General features: G+C 45.6%; 1 protein-coding gene across 6 annotated transcripts in view; it reads right to left on the bottom strand.

The window, feature by feature from the left end:
- Positions 1 to 18,773, bottom strand: part of LOC110504277 (alpha-actinin-1) — a 124,100-nt gene that overhangs the window by 45,303 nt on the left and 60,024 nt on the right. For all 6 annotated transcript variants that reach the window (XM_036962557.2, XM_036962559.2, XM_036962561.2 and 3 more), the window contains exon 4: positions 3,280 to 3,366. In XM_036962557.2, the coding sequence (XP_036818452.1) occupies positions 3,280 to 3,366 (87 nt within the window). The remainder of the gene's footprint in view (positions 1 to 3,279; positions 3,367 to 18,773) is intronic.

Genomic DNA, 18,773 nt, shown 5'->3' with positions numbered 1-18,773 from the left:
TATATTCATCTATCATGTTATATGGTATATTACTACGGTATATATTCATCTATCATGTTATATGGTATATTACTACGGTATATATTCATCTATCATGTTATATGGTATATTAATACGGTATATATTCATCTATCATGTTATATGGTATATTAATACGGTATATATTCATCTATCATGTTATATGGTATATTAATACGGTATATATTCATCTATCATGTTATATGGTATATTACTACGGTATATATTCATCTATCATGTTATATGGTATATTAATACGGTATATATTCATCTATCATGTTATATGGTATATTACTACGGTATATATTCATCTATCATGTTATATGGTATATTAATACGGTATATATTCATCTATCATGTTATATGGTATATTACTACGGTATATATTCATCTATCATGTTATATGGTATATTACTACGGTATATATTCATCTATCATGTTATATGGTATATTAATACGGTATATATTCATCTATCATGTTATATGGTATATTAATACGGTATATATTCATCTATCATGTTATATGGTATATTACTACGGTATATATTCATCTATCATGTTATATGGTATATTACTACGGTATATATTCATCTATCATGTTATATGGTATATTACTACGGTATATATTCATCTATCATGTTATATGGTATATTAATACGGTATATATTCATCTATCATGTTATATGGTATATTACTACGGTATATATTCATCTATCATGTTATATGGTATATTACTACGGTATATATTCATCTATCATGTTATATGGTATATTAATACGGTATATATTCATCTATCATGTTATATGGTATATTAATACGGTATATATTCATGTATCATGTTATATGGTATATTAATACGGTATATATTCATCTATCATGTTATATGGTATATTACTACGGTATATATTATGACATTATATATTCATCTATCATGTTATATGGTATATTACTACGGTATATATTAATCTATCATGTTATATGGTATATTAATACGGTATATATTCATCTATCATGTTATATGGTATATTACTACGGTATATATTCATCTATCATGTTATATGGTATATTACTACGGTATATATTCATCTATCATGTTATATGGTATATTACTACGGTATATATTCATCTATCATGTTATATGGTATATTACTACGGTATATATTCATCTATCATGTTATATGGTATATTACTACGGTATATATTCATCTATCATGTTATATGGTATATTACTACGGTATATATTCATCTATCATGTTATATTCTATTACTTGTATATAACTTATGTTTGTTTTAGTATACATGCAAAGCCAACAATACAAAATGCATCTGATACTTACTAATTCAATTTGAATGTACAGTGCCTTGCGAAAGTATTCGGCCCCCTTGAACTTTGCGACCGTTTGCCACATTTCAGGCTTCAAACATAAAGATATAAAACTGTATTTTTTTGGTGAGAATAAACAATAAGTGGGACACAATCATGAAGTGGAACGACATTTATTGGATATTTCAAACTTTTTTAACAAATCAAAAACTGATAAATTGGGCGTGCAAAATTATTCAGCCCCCTTAAGTTGATACTTTGTAGCGCCACCTTTTGCTGCGATTACAGCTGTAAGTCGCTTGGGGTATGTCTCTATCAGTTTTGCACATCGAGAGACTGAAATTTTTTCCCATTCCTCCTTGCAAAACTGCTCGAGCTCAGTGAGGTTGGATGGAGAGCATTTGTGAACAGTAGTTTTCAGTTCTTTCCACAGATTCTCGATTGGATTCAGGTCTGGACTTTGACTTGGCCATTCTAACACCTGGATATGTTTATTTTTGAACCATACCATTGTAGATTTTGCTTTATGTTTTGGATCATTGTCTTGTTGGAAGACAAATCTCCGTCCCAGTCTCAGGTCTTTTGCAGACTCCATCAGGTTTTCTTCCAGAATGGTCCTGTATTTGGCTCCATCCATCTTCCCATCAATTTTAACCATCTTCCCTGTCCCTGCTGAAGAAAAGCAGGCCCAAACCATGATGCTGCCACCACCATGTTTGACAGTGGGGATGGTGTGTTCAGCTGTGTTGCTTTTACACCAAACATAACGTTTTGCATTGTTGCCAAAAAGTTCCATTTTGGTTTCATCTGACCAGAGCACCTTCTTCCACATGTTTGGTGTGTCTCCCAGGTGGCTTGTGGCAAACTTTAAACAACACTTTTTTATGGATATCTTTAAGAAATGGCTTTCTTCTTGCCACTCTTCCATAAAGGCCAGATTTGTGCAATATACGACTGATTGTTGTCCTATGGACAGAGTCTCCCACCTCAGCTGTAGATCTCTGCAGTTCATCCAGAGTGATCATGGGCCTCTTGGCTGCATCTCTGATCAGTCTTCTCCTTGTATGAGCTGAAAGGGAGGGACGGCCAGGTCTTGGTAGATTTGCAATGGTCTGATACGCCTTCCATTTCAATATTATCGCTTGCACAGTGCTCCTTGGGATGTTTAAAGCTTGGGAAATCTTTTTGTATCCAAATCCGGCTTTAAACTTCTTCACAACAGCATCTCGGACCTGCCTGGTGTGTTCCTTGTTCTTCATGATGCTCTCTGCGCTTTCAACGGACCTCTGAGACTATCACAGTGCAGGTGCATTTATACGGAGACTTGATTACACACAGGTGGATTGTATTTATCATCATTAGTAATTTAGGTCAACATTGGATCATTCAGAGATCCTCACTGAACTTCTGGAGAGAGTTTGCTGCACTGAAAGTAAAGGGGCTGAATAATTTTGCACGCCCAATTTTTCAGTTTTTGATTTGTTAAAAAAGTTTGAAATATCCAATAAATGTTGTTCCACTTCATGATTGTGTCCCACTTGTTGTTGATTCTTCACAAAAAAATACAGTTTTATATCTTTATGTTTGAAGCCTGAAATGTGGCAAAAGGTCGCAAAGTTCAAGGGGGCCGAATACTTTCGCAAGGCACTGTAAAATTGAGCTGCCTACTGTAACCCCAATCCCATTTTACTCTGCCCAAGGTACCACCAAAGTACCCACTCTTATGCCATTTACCAGTAGGCCTATTGCCTCATGAGTCTTCACAAGTACCCCTGTGGACAGGCCAAGTACCCCTGTGGACAGGCCAAGTACCCGTATGGATTGTACCCATGTGGACAGGCCAAGTACCCCTGTGGATTGTACCCATGTGGATATAATGTGTTATAATAACATGTTGTAAGCATGAATAAGCCTTTATAATGTCTACATCCTGGTACCTTCCACAGAGATGTCCTGGATGGCGAAGCGAAGGATTATGGTCCAGATCATTCCCAGGGTCATTTTAGCATTGCCGTCGACGATCTCTGCGGGAGAGGAGAGGAGAGGTTAGCCTGAGGTCACACTGACAGTGCTAGTTATAGTTTCACTGTGATGTATATCAGGTTTATGATTTCATTGCTGGTGAAATAACATTGATCTGACTTCACATGTATTACAGAACTCCTACATGCACTACAGAACTCCTACATGCACTACAGAACTCCTACATGCACTACAGAACTCCTACATGCACTACAGTACTCCTACATGCACTACATAACTCCTACATGCACTACAGAACTCCTACGTGTATTACAGAACTCCTACATGCACTACAGAACTCCTACATGCACTACAGAACTCCTACATGCACTACATAACTCCTACATGCACTACAGAACTCCTACATGCACTACAGAACTCCTACATGCACTACAGTACTCCTACATGCACTACAGAACTCCTACATGCACTACATAACTCCTACATGCACTACAGAACTCCTACATGCACTACAGTACTCCTACATGCACTACATAACTCCTACATGCACTACAGTACTCCTACATGCACTACAGTACTCCTACATGCACTACAGAACTCCTACATGCACTACAGAACTCCTACATGCACTACAGTACTCCTACATGCACTACATAAGTCCTACATGCACTACAGAACTCCTACGTGTATTACAGAACTCCTACATGCACTACAGAACTCCTACATGCACTACAGAACTCCTGCATGCACTACAGAACTCCTACATGCACTACAGTACTCCTACATGCACTACAGTACTCCTACATGCACTACAGAACTCCTACATGCACTACAGAACTCCTACATGCACTACAGAACTCCTACATGCACTACAGTACTCCTACATGCACTACAGTACTCCTACATGCACTACAGAACTCCTACATGCACTACAGTACTCCTACATGCACTACAGAACTCCTACATGCACTACAGAACTCCTACATGCACTACAGTACTCCTACATGCACTACAGAACTCCTACATGCACTACAGAACTCCTACATGCACTACAGAACTCCTACATGCACTACAGAACTCCTACATGCACTACAGTACTCCTACATGCACTACAGAACTCCTACATGCACTACAGAACTCCTACATGCACTACAGAACTCCTACATGCACTACAGTACTCCTACATGCACTACAGAACTCCTACATGCACTACAGAACTCCTACATGCACTACAGTACTCCTACATGCACTACAGAACTCCTACATGCACTACAGAACTCCTACATGCACTACAGAACTCCTACATGCACTACAGTACTCCTACATGCACTACAGAACTCCTACATGCACTACAGAACTCCTACATGCACTACAGAACTCCTACATGCACTACAGAACTCCTACATGCACTACAGTACTCCTACATGCACTACAGAACTCCTGCATGCACTACAGAACTCCTGCATGCACTACAGAACTACTACATGCACTACAGAACTCCTACATGCACTACAGTACTCCTACATGCACTACAGAACTCCTACATGCACTACAGAACTCCTACATGCACTACAGAACTCCTACATGCACTACATAACTCCTACATGCACTACAGAACTCCTACATGCACTACAGAACTCCTACATGCACTACAGAACTCCTACATGCACTACAGAACTCCTACATGCACTACAGAACTCCTACATGCACTACAGAACTCCTACATGCACTACAGAACTCCTACATGCACTACAGTACTCCTACATGCACTACAGTACTCCTACATGCACTACAGTACTCCTACATGCACTACAGTACTCCTACATGCACTACAGTACTCCTACATGCACTACAGAACTCCTACATGCACTACAGAACTCCTACATGCACTACAGTACTCCTACATGCACTACAGTACTCCTACATGCACTACAGTACTCCTACATGCACTACAGTACTCCTACATGCACTACAGAACTCCTACATGCACTACAGTACTCCTACATGCACTACAGTACTCCTACATGCACTACAGAACTCCTACATGCACTACAGAACTCCTACATGCACTACAGAACTCCTACATGCACTACAGTACTCCTACATGCACTACATAACTCCTACATGCACTACAGTACTCCTACATGCACTACAGTACTCCTACATGCACTACATAACTCCTACATGCACTACAGAACTCCTACATGCACTACAGTACTCCTACATGCACTACATAACTCCTACATGCACTACAGTACTCCTACATGCACTACAGTACTCCTACATGCACTACAGTACTCCTACATGCACTACAGTACTCCTACATGCACTACAGTACTCCTACATGCACTACAGTACTCCTACATGCCTACGTAGCTGCTGTGCCGAGTGCCCACTACTGGTTCTAACTACTCCGTCCTGGTTCTAACTACTGCATTTGATGCCTCTGTCAGCATAATAAACGTGATTTAATGTTATTTCTCTTCAGGAGGGCTGCGTGCAGAAAATAGACCTTACAGTGAAATGCTGAATACAACAGGTGTAGTAGACCTTACCGTGAAATGCTGAATACAACAGGTGTAGTAGACCTTACAGTGAAATGCTGAATACAACAGGTGTAGTAGACCTTACAGTGAAATGCTGAATACAACAGGTGTAGTAGACCTTACAGTGAAATGCTGAATACAACAGGTGTAGTAGACCTCACAGTGAAATGCTGAATACAACAGGTGTAGTAGACCTTACAGTGAAATGCACTACAGAACTCCTACATGCACTACAGAACTCCTACATGCACTACAGTACTCCTACATGCACTACAGAACTCCTGCATGCACTACAGAACTCCTGCATGCACTACAGAACTACTACATGCACTACAGAACTCCTACATGCACTACAGTACTCCTACATGCACTACAGAACTCCTACATGCACTACAGAACTCCTACATGCACTACAGAACTCCTACATGCACTACATAACTCCTACATGCACTACAGAACTCCTACATGCACTACAGAACTCCTACATGCACTACAGAACTCCTACATGCACTACAGAACTCCTACATGCACTACAGAACTCCTACATGCACTACAGAACTCCTACATGCACTACAGTACTCCTACATGCACTACAGTACTCCTACATGCACTACAGTACTCCTACATGCACTACAGTACTCCTACATGCACTACAGTACTCCTACATGCACTACAGAACTCCTACATGCACTACAGAACTCCTACATGCACTACAGTACTCCTACATGCACTACAGTACTCCTACATGCACTACAGTACTCCTACATGCACTACAGTACTCCTACATGCACTACAGTACTCCTACATGCACTACAGTACTCCTACATGCACTACAGTACTCCTACATGCACTACAGAACTCCTACATGCACTACAGAACTCCTACATGCACTACAGAACTCCTACATGCACTACAGTACTCCTACATGCACTACATAACTCCTACATGCACTACAGTACTCCTACATGCACTACAGTACTCCTACATGCACTACATAACTCCTACATGCACTACAGAACTCCTACATGCACTACAGTACTCCTACATGCACTACATAACTCCTACATGCACTACAGTACTCCTACATGCACTACAGTACTCCTACATGCACTACAGTACTCCTACATGCACTACAGTACTCCTACATGCACTACAGTACTCCTACATGCACTACAGTACTCCTACATGCCTACGTAGCTGCTGTGCCGAGTGCCCACTACTGGTTCTAACTACTCCGTCCTGGTTCTAACTACTGCATTTGATGCCTCTGTCAGCATAATAAACGTGATTTAATGTTATTTCTCTTCAGGAGGGCTGCGTGCAGAAAATAGACCTTACAGTGAAATGCTGAATACAACAGGTGTAGTAGACCTTACCGTGAAATGCTGAATACAACAGGTGTAGTAGACCTTACAGTGAAATGCTGAATACAACAGGTGTAGTAGACCTTACAGTGAAATGCTGAATACAACAGGTGTAGTAGACCTCACAGTGAAATGCTGAATACAACAGGTGTAGTAGACCTTACAGTGAAATGCTGAATTCAACAGGTGTAGTAGACCTTACAGTGAAATGCTGAATACAACAGGTGTAGTAGACCTTACAGTGAAATGCTGAATTCAACAGGTGTAGTAGACCTTACCGTGAAATGCTGAATACAACAGGTGTAGTAGACCTTACAGTGAAATGCTGAATACAACAGGTGTAGTAGACCTTACAGTGAAATGCTGAATACAACAGGTGTAGTAGACCTCACAGTGAAATGCTGAATACAACAGGTGTAGTAGACCTCACAGTGAAGTGCTGAATACAACAGGTGTAGTAGACCTCACAGTGAAATGCTGAATACAACAGGTGTAGTAGACCTCACAGTGAAATGCTGAATACAACAAGTGTAGTAGACCTCACAGTGAAATGCTGAATACAACAGGTGTAGTAGACCTGCCTCTCCCCTTCTCCCTGTAGGTCACCCTGCCCCTCCTCTTCTCCCTGTAGGTCACCCTGCCTCTCCCCTTCTCCCTGTAGGTCACCCTGCCTCTCCCCTTCTCCCTGTAGGTCACCCTGCCTCTCCCCTTCTCCCTGTAGGTCACCCTGCCTCTCCCCTTCTCCCTGTAGGTCACCCTGCCTCTCCCCATCTCCCTGCAGGTCACCCTGCCTCTCCCCATCTCCCTGTAGGTCACCCTGCCTCTACCATTCTCCCTGTAGGTCACCCTGCCCCTCCTCTTCTCCCTGTAGGTCACCCTGCCTTTCCTCTTCTCCCTGTAGGTCACCCTGCCTCTCCTCTCCTCCCAAACGAAACACTACCTCTCCTCTCCTCCCAAACTAATCACTGCCTCTCCTCTCCTCCCAAACTAATCACTGCCTCTCCTCTCCTCCCAAACTAATCACTACCTCTCCTCTCCTCCCAAACTAATCACTGCCTCTCCTCTCCTCCCAAACTAATCACTGCCTCTCCTCTCCTCCCAAACTAATCACTGCCTCTCCTCTCCTCCCAAACTAATCACTGCCTCTCCTCTCCTCTCCTCCCAAACTAATCACTGCGTCTCCTCTCCTCCCAAACTAATCACTGCCTCTCCTCTCCTCCCAAACTAATCACTGCCTCTCCTCTCCTCCCAAACTAATCACTGCCTCTCCTCTCCTCCCAAACTAATCACTGCCTCTCCTCTCCTCCCAAACTAATCACTGCCTCTCCTCTCCTCCCAAACTAATCACTGCCTCTCCTCTCCTCTCCTCCCAAACTAATCACTGCCTCTCCTCTCCTCCCAAACTAATCACTGCCTCTCCTCTCCTCCCAAACTAATCACTGCCTCTCCTCTCCTCTCAAACTAATCACTGCCTCTCCTCTCCTCTCCTCCCAAACTAATCACTGCCTCTCCTCTCCTCCCAAACTAATCACTGCCTCTCCTCTCCTCCCAAACTAATCACTGCCTCTCCTCTCCTCCCAAACTAATCACTGCCTCTCCTCTCCTCCCAAACTAATCACTGCCTCTCCTCTCCTCTCCTCCCAAACTAATCACTGCCTCTCCTCTCCTCCCAAACTAATCACTGCCTCTCCTCTCCTCCCAAACTAATCACTCCTCCCAAACTAATCACTGCATCTCCTCTCCTCCCAAACTAACCATGTGTTTCTACCTCTAATCTAGGGCACGTGGTGCGTTAGTTACCCACTGAACTGGAATCAGTTCACTTCCAACAGGCTCACCACATGTCACATCATATAAAACACTGACACGATATAACATCAGGTCAGGGGCTTCAAGTTTAATGGTACATAAGAACACAATACTTCAAGAAAATTGTTAAAGAAAACAGACTGTCAATATGGTGAGATTAGGGATCTACTGAACAAACATCCAGCTGGGGGAGGGAACCACAAATCCTGTTCATTCCATTTAAAGATCTGGCATTGTCCTGTCACTAATCCCAACCTCCCACCCCTGTCCTGTCACTAATCCCAACCTCCCACCCCGTCATGTCATTAATCCCAACCTCCCACCCCGTCCTGTCACTAGCCCTCAGTCACCCGTCACTAGCCCTCAGTCACCCGTCACTAGCCCTCAGTCACCCGTCACTAGCCCTCAGTCACCCGTCACTAGCCCTCACCCACCCGTCACTAGCCCTCACCCACCCGTCACTAGCCCTCACCCACCCGTCACTAGCCCTCACCAACCCGTCACTAGCCCTCACCCACCCGTCACTAGCCCTCAGTCACCCGTCACTAGCCCTAGCCCTCAGTCACCCGTCACTAGCCCTCACCCACCCGTCACTAGCCCTCACCCACCCGTCACTAGCCCTCAGTCACCCGTCACTAGCCCTCAGTCACCCGTCACTAGCCCTCACCCACCCGTCACTAGCCCTCACCCAACCGTCACTAGCCCTCACCCAACCGTCACTAGCCCTCACCCACCCGTCACTAGCCCTCACCCACCCGTCACTAGCCCTCACCCACCCGTCACTAGCCCTCACCCACCCATCACTAGCCCTCACCCACCCGTCACTAGCCCTCACCCACCCGTCACTAGCCCTCACCCACCCGTCACTAGCCCTCAGTCACCCGTCACTAGCCCTAGCCCTCAGTCACCCGTCACTAGCCCTCACCCACCCGTCACTAGCCCTCACCCACCCGTCACTAGCCCTCAGTCACCCGTCACTAGCCCTCAGTCACCCGTCACCAACCTATAACCACCAGCCCTCACCCACCCGTCACTAGCCCTCAGTCACCTGTCACTAGCCCTCACCCACCCGTCACTAGCCCTCAGTCACCTGTCATTAGCCCCCACCCTCCCCGTCACCAGCCCCCACCCCCACCCTCCCTGTCACCAGCCCCCACCCACCCGTCCTCCACCATGCCCCCTGTCCTGTCATATGACCCTCTGCCACCCTCACTCCATGAGCTACCTGTTAGGCTGTTACTGTCTGCTAGCTATTTAGCCTGCTATTCTAGCTGAGATAACTAGGTCCACTTCTCCCTCCTACTGAACTCCCGCCCCCTCCCCATCCCGCCCACAAGTCCCTGGGCAGCAACGAAGCGCATCCAAGAGGGGATTCCAATCGGCTAATCTGTCTGGAATGCAAGTCTGGTTTAGGCCCTTTTATTCTGGCCTCGGTGTGGATTAACCCCAGGAGAGGAAGAGAAGAAGAGATAGGGGGAAGAGAAGGAGGCACACACACAGGGAGCGAGAGAGAGAGAAAAGAGAGAAGGAGAGAGAGAGAGAAGGTGAGAGAGTAGGAGATAGAGAGTAGGGGAAAGAGTAGGAGAGAGAGAGAAGGAGAGAGAGCGAGAGAGTAGGGGAGAGAGAGAGAGAGAGAGTAGGGGAGAGAGAGAGAGTAGGAGAGAGAGAGAGAGTAGGAGAGAGAGAGAGAGTAGGAGAGAGAGAGAGTAGGGGAGAGAGAGAGTAGGAGAGAGAGAGAGAGTAGGAGAGAGAGAGAGTAGGAGAGAGAGAGAGAGTAGGAGAGAGAGAGAGAGTAGGAGAGAGAGAGAGTAGGGGAGAGAGAGAGTAGGAGAGAGAGAGAGAGTAGGAGAGAGAGAGAGAGTAGGAGAGAGAGAGAGTAGGGGAGAGAGAGAGTAGGGGAGAGAGAGAGTAGGAGAGAGAGAGAGTAGGGGAGAGAGAGAGTAGGGGAGAGAGAGAGTAGGAGAGAGAGAGAGAGTAGGAGAGAGAGAGAGAGTAGGAGAGAGAGAGAGTAGGGGAGAGAGAGAGTAGGGGAGAGAGAGAGTAGGAGAGAGAGAGAGAGTAGGAGAGAGAGAGAGAGTAGGAGAGAGAGAGAGTAGGGGAGAGAGAGAGTAGGGGAGAGAGAGAGTAGGGGAGAGAGAGAGTAGGGGAAGAGTAGAGAGAGAGAAGGAGAAATGGGAAGAGTAGAGAGAGGAGAGAGGCACTGTCACAGAGAGAATGAACAGTGAAGAAAGTGAGAGAGGATACAATCTACACCAGCACATAGAGAACTCCTTATAAGGCTTACTGGGATACAGGAAGAAGGAGGAGAGGAAGAGAGAACTCCTTATAAGGCTTACTGGGATACAGGAAGAAGGAGGAGAGGAAGAGAGAACTCCTTATAAGGCTTACTGGGATACAGGAAGAAGGAGGAGAGGAAGAGAGAACTCCTTATAAGGCTTACTGGGATACAGGAAGAAGGAGGAGAGGAAGAGAGAGCTCCTTATAAGGCTTACTGGGATACAGGAAGAAGGAGGAGAGGAAGAGAGAGCTCCTTATAAGGCTTACTGGGATACAGGAAGAAGGAGGAGAGGAAGAGAGAACTCCTTATAAGGCTTACTGGGATACAGGAAGAAGGAGGAGAGGAAGAGAGAGCTCCTTATACGGCTTACTGGGATACAGGAAGAAGGAGGAGAGGAAGAGAGAACTCCTTATAAGGCTTACTGGGATACAGGAAGAAGGAGGAGAGGAAGAGAGAACTCCTTATAAGGCTTACTGGGATACAGGAAGAAGGAGGAGAGGAAGAGAGAACTCCTTATAAGGCTTACTGGGATACAGGAAGAAGGAGGAGAGGAAGAGAGAACTCCTTATACGGCTTACTGGGATACAGGAAGAAGGAGGAGAGGAAGAGAGAGCTCCTTATACGGCTTACTGGGATACAGGAAGAAGGAGGAGAGGAAGAGAGAACTCCTTATACGGCTTACTGGGATACAGGAAGAAGGAGGAGAGGAAGAGAGAGCTCCTTATACGGCTTACTGGGATACAGGAAGAAGGAGGAGAGGAAGAGAGAACTCCTTATAAGGCTTACTGGGATACAGGAAGAAGGAGGAGAGGAAGAGAGAACTCCTTATAAGGCTTACTGGGATACAGGAAGAAGGAGGAGAGGAAGAGAGAGCTCCTTATACGGCTTACTGGGATACAGGAAGAAGGAGGAGAGGAAGAGAGAGCTCCTTATACGGCTTACTGGGATACAGGAAGAAGGAGGAGAGGAAGAGAGAGCTCCTTATACGGCTTACTGGGATACAGGAAGAAGGAGGAGAGGAAGAGAGAGCTCCTTATACGGCTTACTGGGATACAGGAAGAAGGAGGAGAGGAAGAGAGAGCTCCTTATACGGCTTACTGGGATACAGGAAGAAGGAGGAGAGGAAGAGAGAGCTCCTTATAAGGCTTACTGGGATACAGGAAGAAGGAGGAGAGGAAGAGAGAGCTCCTTATACGGCTTACTGGGATACAGGAAGAAGGAGGAGAGGAAGAGAGAGCTCCTTATACGGCTTACTGGGATACAGGAAGAAGGAGGAGAGGAAGAGAGAACTCCTTATAAGGCTTACTGGGATACAGGAAGAAGGAGGAGAGGAAGAGAGAGCTCCTTATACGGCTTACTGGGATACAGGAAGAAGGAGGAGAGGAAGAGAGAGCTCCTTATACGGCTTACTGGGATACAGGAAGAAGGAGGAGAGGAAGAGAGAGCTCCTTATACGGCTTACTGGGATACAGGAAGAAGGAGGAGAGGAAGAGAGAGCTCCTTATACGGCTTACTGGGATACAGGAAGAAGGAGGAGAGGAAGAGAGAGCTCCTTATAAGGCTTACTGGGATACAGGAAGAAGGAGGAGAGGAAGAGAGAGCTCCTTATACGGCTTACTGGGATACAGGAAGAAGGAGGAGAGGAAGAGAGAGCTCCTTATACGGCTTACTGGGATACAGGAAGAAGGAGGAGAGGAAGAGAGAGCTCCTTATACGGCTTAATGGGATACAGGAAGAAGGAGGAGAGGAAGAGAGAGCTCCTTATACGGCTTAATGGGATACAGGAAGGAGGAGAGGAAGAGAGAGACAGAAGGATAGGAAAGAGGCGCAGACATGGGGAGCGAGAGAGACAAACTTACAGTTATGAATATAACTAATGTTCCCTGAAGGAGGGATAACACTGAGTCAATTACCAATCAAATATATACATATAACCTTTATTTAACGAGGCAAGTCAGTTAAGAACAAATTCTTATTTACAATGACGGCCTACACTGTGCGCCAGCCCTTTGGGACTCCCAATCACGGCCAGTTGTGATACAGCCTGGATTCGAACCAGGGTGTCCGTGGAGATGCAGTGCCTAAGACCGCTGCGCCACTCCGGAGCCCAAAGTATATTCACCTGAAGAACACGCCCAAAGGGCCAATGAATGCAGAGATCGCCCTCGGAAGACCACATTAATTTCCCTCAATTCAGTACCGAGTCCAAACCCACTGACGACCCGGGGCCAAAATATGTAATACCTCGTTCCCTCCTTCAGGGAACTGTAGATAATATTCATAATTTAAAAAAATAAAATAATAAATAAATATAATGTATATAAATAAAATAAGAGTCACTTTAATAACTCTACCTACATGCACATATTACCTCAATTACCTCGACTAACCTGTGCCACCACACATGGACTCTTTTTTTTTTTTTTTTTTTTTTACCTTTATTTAACCAGGCAAGTCAGTTAAGAACAAATTCTTATTTTCAATGACGGCCTGGGAACAGTGGGTTAACTGCCTGTTCAGGGGCAGAACGACAGATTTGTACCTTGTCAGCTCGGGGGTTTGAACTCACAACCTTCCGGTTACTAGTCCAACGCTCTAACCACTAGGCTACCCTGCCGACTCTGTACCGGTACCCGCTGTATATAGCCTCCACATTGACTCTGTACCGGTACCCCCTGTGTATATAGCCTCCACATTGACTCTGTACCGGTATCCCCTGTATATAGTCTTCACATTGACTCTGTACTGGTACCCGCTGTATATAGCCTCCACATTGACTCTGTACCGGTACCCCCTGTATATAGCCTCCACATTGACTCTGTACCGTAATACCCTGTATATAGCCTCCACATTGACTCTGTACCGGTATCCCCTGTATATAGCCTCCACATTGACTCTGTACTGGTACCCGCTGTATATAGCCTCCACATTGACTCTGTACCGGTACCCCCTGTATATAGCCTCCACATTGACTCTGTACCGGTACCCCCTGTATATAGCCTCCACATTGACTCTGTACTGGTACCCCCTGTATATAGTCTTCACATTGACTCTGTACCGGTACCCCCTGTATATAGTCTTCACATTGACTCTGTACTGGTACCCGCTGTATATAGCCTCCACATTGACTCTGTACCGGTACCCCCTGTATATAGCCTCCACATTGACTCTGTACCGTAATACCCTGTATATAGCCTCCACATTGACTCTGTACCGGTATCCCCTGTATATAGCCTCCACATTGACTCTGTACTGGTACCCGCTGTATATAGCCTCCACATTGACTCTGTACCGGTACCCCCTGTATATAGCCTCCACATTGACTCTGTACCGGTACCCCCTGTATATAGCCTCCACATTGACTCTGTACTGGTACCCCCTGTATATAGTCTTCACATTGACTCTGTACCGGTACCCCCTGTATATAGCCTCCACATTGACTCTGTACTGGTACCCGCTGTATATAGCCTCCACATTGACTCTGTACCGGTACCCCCTGTATATAGCCTCCACATTGACTCTGTACCGTAATACCCTGTATATAACCTCCTCATTGACTCTGTACTGGTACCCCCTGTATATAGCCTCCACATTGTACTGGTACCCCCTGTATATAGCCTCCACATTGACTCTGTACCGGTACCCCCTGTATATAGCCTCGCTATTGTTATAGGGTACCAAACTAGCCGGAACACAGGCTCCACTGGCTCCAAGCCAGCTCAGAGGGTACCAAACTAGCCGGAACACAGGCTCCAAGCCAGCTCAGAGGGTACCAAACTAGCCGGAACAAAAGCTCCACTGGGTCCAAGCCAGCTCAGAGGGTACCAAACTAGCAGGAACACAGGCTCCACTGGCTCCAAGCCAGCTCAGAGGTTACCAAACTAGCAGGAACACAGGCTCCACTGGCTCCAAGCCAGCTCAGAGGGTACCAAACTAGCAGAAACACAGGCCCCACTGGCTCCAAGCCAGCTCAGAGGGTACCAAACTAGCAGGAACACACGCCCCACTGGTTCCAAGCCAGCTCAGAGGGTACCAAACTAGCAGGAACACACGCCCCACTGGTTCCAAGCCAGCTCAGAGGGTACCAAACTAGCAGGAACACAGGCTCCACTGGCTCCAAGCCAGCTCAGAGGGTACCAAACTAGCAGAAACACAGGCCCCACTGGCTCAAAGCCAGCTCAGAGGGTACCAAACTAGCAGGAACACAGGCTCCACTGGCTCCAAGCCAGCTCAGAGGGTACCAAACTAGCCGGAACACAGGCTCCACTGGCTCCAAGCCAGCTCAGAGGGTACCAAACTAGCCGGAACACAGGCTCCAAGCCAGCTCAGAGGGTATCAAACTAGCCGGAACACAGGCTCCACTGGCTCCAAGCCAGCTCAGAGGGTATCAAACTAGCCGGAACACAGGCTCCACAGGCTCCAAGCCAGCTCAGAGGGTACCAAACTAGCCGGAACACAGGCTCCACAGGCTCCAAGTGGTTACAGAAGCCTGCCTCGTTCTAACGGACCTTTATCCAGCTCCTGTGAACAGTATAACGTTGTTGACATTCCTCCGTTCTCTCTCTCTAATGGACCTTTATCCAGCTCCTGTGAACAGTATAACGTTGTTGACATTCCTCCGTTCTCTCTCTTTCTAACGGACCTTTATCCAGCTCCTGTGAACAGTATAATGTTGTTGACATTCCTCCGTTCTCTCTCTCTAATGGACCTTTATCCAGCTCCTGTGAACAGTATAACGTTGTTGACATTCCTCCGTTCTCTCTCTCTAATGGACCTTTATCCAGCTCCTGTGAACAGTATAACTTTGTTGACATTCCTCCGTTCTCTCTCTCTAATGGACCTTTATCCAGCTCCTGTGAACAGTATAATGTTGTTGACATTCCCCCGTTCTCTCTCTCTAATGGACCTTTATCCAGCTCCTGTGAACAGTATAACGTTCTCTCTTTCTAATGGACCTTTATCCAGCTCCTGTGAACAGTATAATGTTCTCTCTTTCTAACGGACCTTTATCCAGTTCCTGTGAACAGTATAATGTTCTCTCTCTCTAATGGACCTTTATCCAGTTCCTGTGAACAGTATAACGTTCACTCTTTCTGGTGGACCTTTATCCAGCTCCTGTGAACAGTATGACGTTCTCTCTCTCTCTAATGGACCTTTATCCAGTTCCTGTGAACAGTGTGGATGTGAGTAAACCCCTCCATAGTGTGTTGTCTTGCCTGTATTATACTGTACACACACAGGGACCAATGATGGTGCCTGGAACTGTATTTAAACCAATTAAAATCAACATGCCGTTTCCTGTTTAGTGGAATTTATAATACAATTTATATTCGAGCCCTGAATGCTGATTGGCTGACAGCCGTGGTATATCAGCCCGTATACGCTATACGGTCTGATATATAAAACATTTAGTTTTACTACTAATTTACATTGGTGACCAGTTTATAATAGCGATGAGGAAGGGTTGTGATACATTACAATATACCACGGCTAAGGGCTGTGTTCAGGCACTCCGCGTTGCGTCGTGCGTAATAATAACAACAGCCCTTAGCCGTGGTATATTGGCCATATACCACACCCCCTCGGGCCTTATTGCTTAATTATGCACGTGTCTTTAAAAGGCCTTATCAATAGCCTAGTGAATGTAATCTTGCTAATTGACTACGCTTGGCATGCCCATATCCAGACTGTAATTTACAGTAGGCCTAGCCCCTATATCAGTGAGAACGCTATAGCCCATATCCAGACTAATTTACAGTAGGCCTAGCCCCTATATCAGTGAGAACGCTATAGCCCATGTCCAGACTGTAATTTACAGTAGGCCTAGCCCCATATCAGTGAGAACGCTATAGGCCATATCCAGACTGTAATTTACAGTAGGCCTAGCCCCTATATCAGTGAGAACGCTATAGCCCATATCCAGACTGTAATTTACAGTAGGCCTAGCCCCTATATCAGTGAGAACGCTATAGCCCATATCCAGACTGTAATTTACAGTAGGCCTAGCCCCTATATCAGTGAGAACGCTATAGCCCATGTCCAGACTATAATTTACAGTAGGTCTAGCCCCTATATCAGTGAGAACGCTATAGCCCATATCCAGACTGTAATTTACAGTAGGCCTAGCCCCTATATCAGTGAGAACGCTATAGCCCATGTCCAGACTGTAATTTACAGTAGACCTAGCCCCTATATCAGTGAGAACGCTATAGCCCATGTCCAGACTGTAATTTACAGTAGGCCTAGCCCCTATATCAGTGAGAACGCTATAGCCCATATCCAGACTGTAATTTACAGTAGGCCTAGCCCCTATATCAGTGAGAACGCTATAGCCCATGTCCAGACTGTAATTTACAGTAGACCTAGCCCCTATATCAGTGAGAAAGCTATAGCCCATGTCCAGACTGTAATTTACAGTAGGCCTAGCCCCTATATCAGTGACAACGCTATAGCCCATATCCAGACTGTAATTTACAGTAGGCCTAGCCCCTATATCAGTGAGAACGCTATAGCCCATGTCCAGACTGTAATTTACAGTAGGCCTAGCCCCTATATCAGTGAGAACGCTATAGCCCATGTCCAGACTGTAATTTACAGTAGGCCTAGCCCCTATATCAGTGAGAACGCTATAGCCCATATCCAGACTGTAATTTACAGTAGGCCTAGCCCCTATATCAGTGAGAACGCTATAGCCCATGTCCAGACTGTAATTTACAGTAGGCCTAGCCCCTATATCAGTGAGAACGCTATAGCCCATGTCCAGACTGTAATTTACAGTAGGCCTAGCCCCATATCAGTGAGAACGCTATAGCCCATATCCAGACTGTAATTTACAGTAGGCCTAGCCCCTATATCAGTGAGAACGCTATAGCCCATGTCCAGACTGTAATTTACAGTAGGCCTAGCCCCTATATCAGTGAGAACGCTATAGCCCATGTCCAGACTGTAATTTACAGTAGGCCTAGCCCCTATATCAGTGAGAACGCTATAGCCCATGTCCAGACTGTAATTTACAGTAGGCCTAGCCCCTATATCAGTGAGAACGCTATAGCCCATGTTTAACAACGTATTTCTATACTGAAGCAAGGCAATTAGAACAGTGTACTACAGTCGAGTGTACTACAGTCGAGTGTACTACAGTCGAGTGTACTACAGTCTAGTGTGCTACATAGTACTACAGTCGAGTGTACTACAGTCGAGTGTACTACAGTCGAGTGTACTACAGTCGAGTGTACTACAGTCGAGTGTACTACAGTCTAGTGTGCTACATAGTACTACAGCCTAGTGTACTACAGCCTAGTGTACTACAGCCTAGTGTACTACAGCCTAGTGTACTACAGTCGAGTGTACTACAGTCGAGTGTACTACAGTCTAGTGTACTACAGTCTAGTGTACTACAGTCGAGTGTACTACAGTCTAGTGTGCTACATAGTACTACAGTCTAGTGTACT

Source organism: Oncorhynchus mykiss, chromosome 25 (assembly GCF_057628025.1).
Source record: "Oncorhynchus mykiss isolate SJ-2025 chromosome 25, ASM5762802v1, whole genome shotgun sequence".
NCBI lineage: Eukaryota > Metazoa > Chordata > Actinopteri > Salmoniformes > Salmonidae > Oncorhynchus > Oncorhynchus mykiss.
This window is presented reverse-complemented; position numbering and strand designations above follow the sequence as displayed.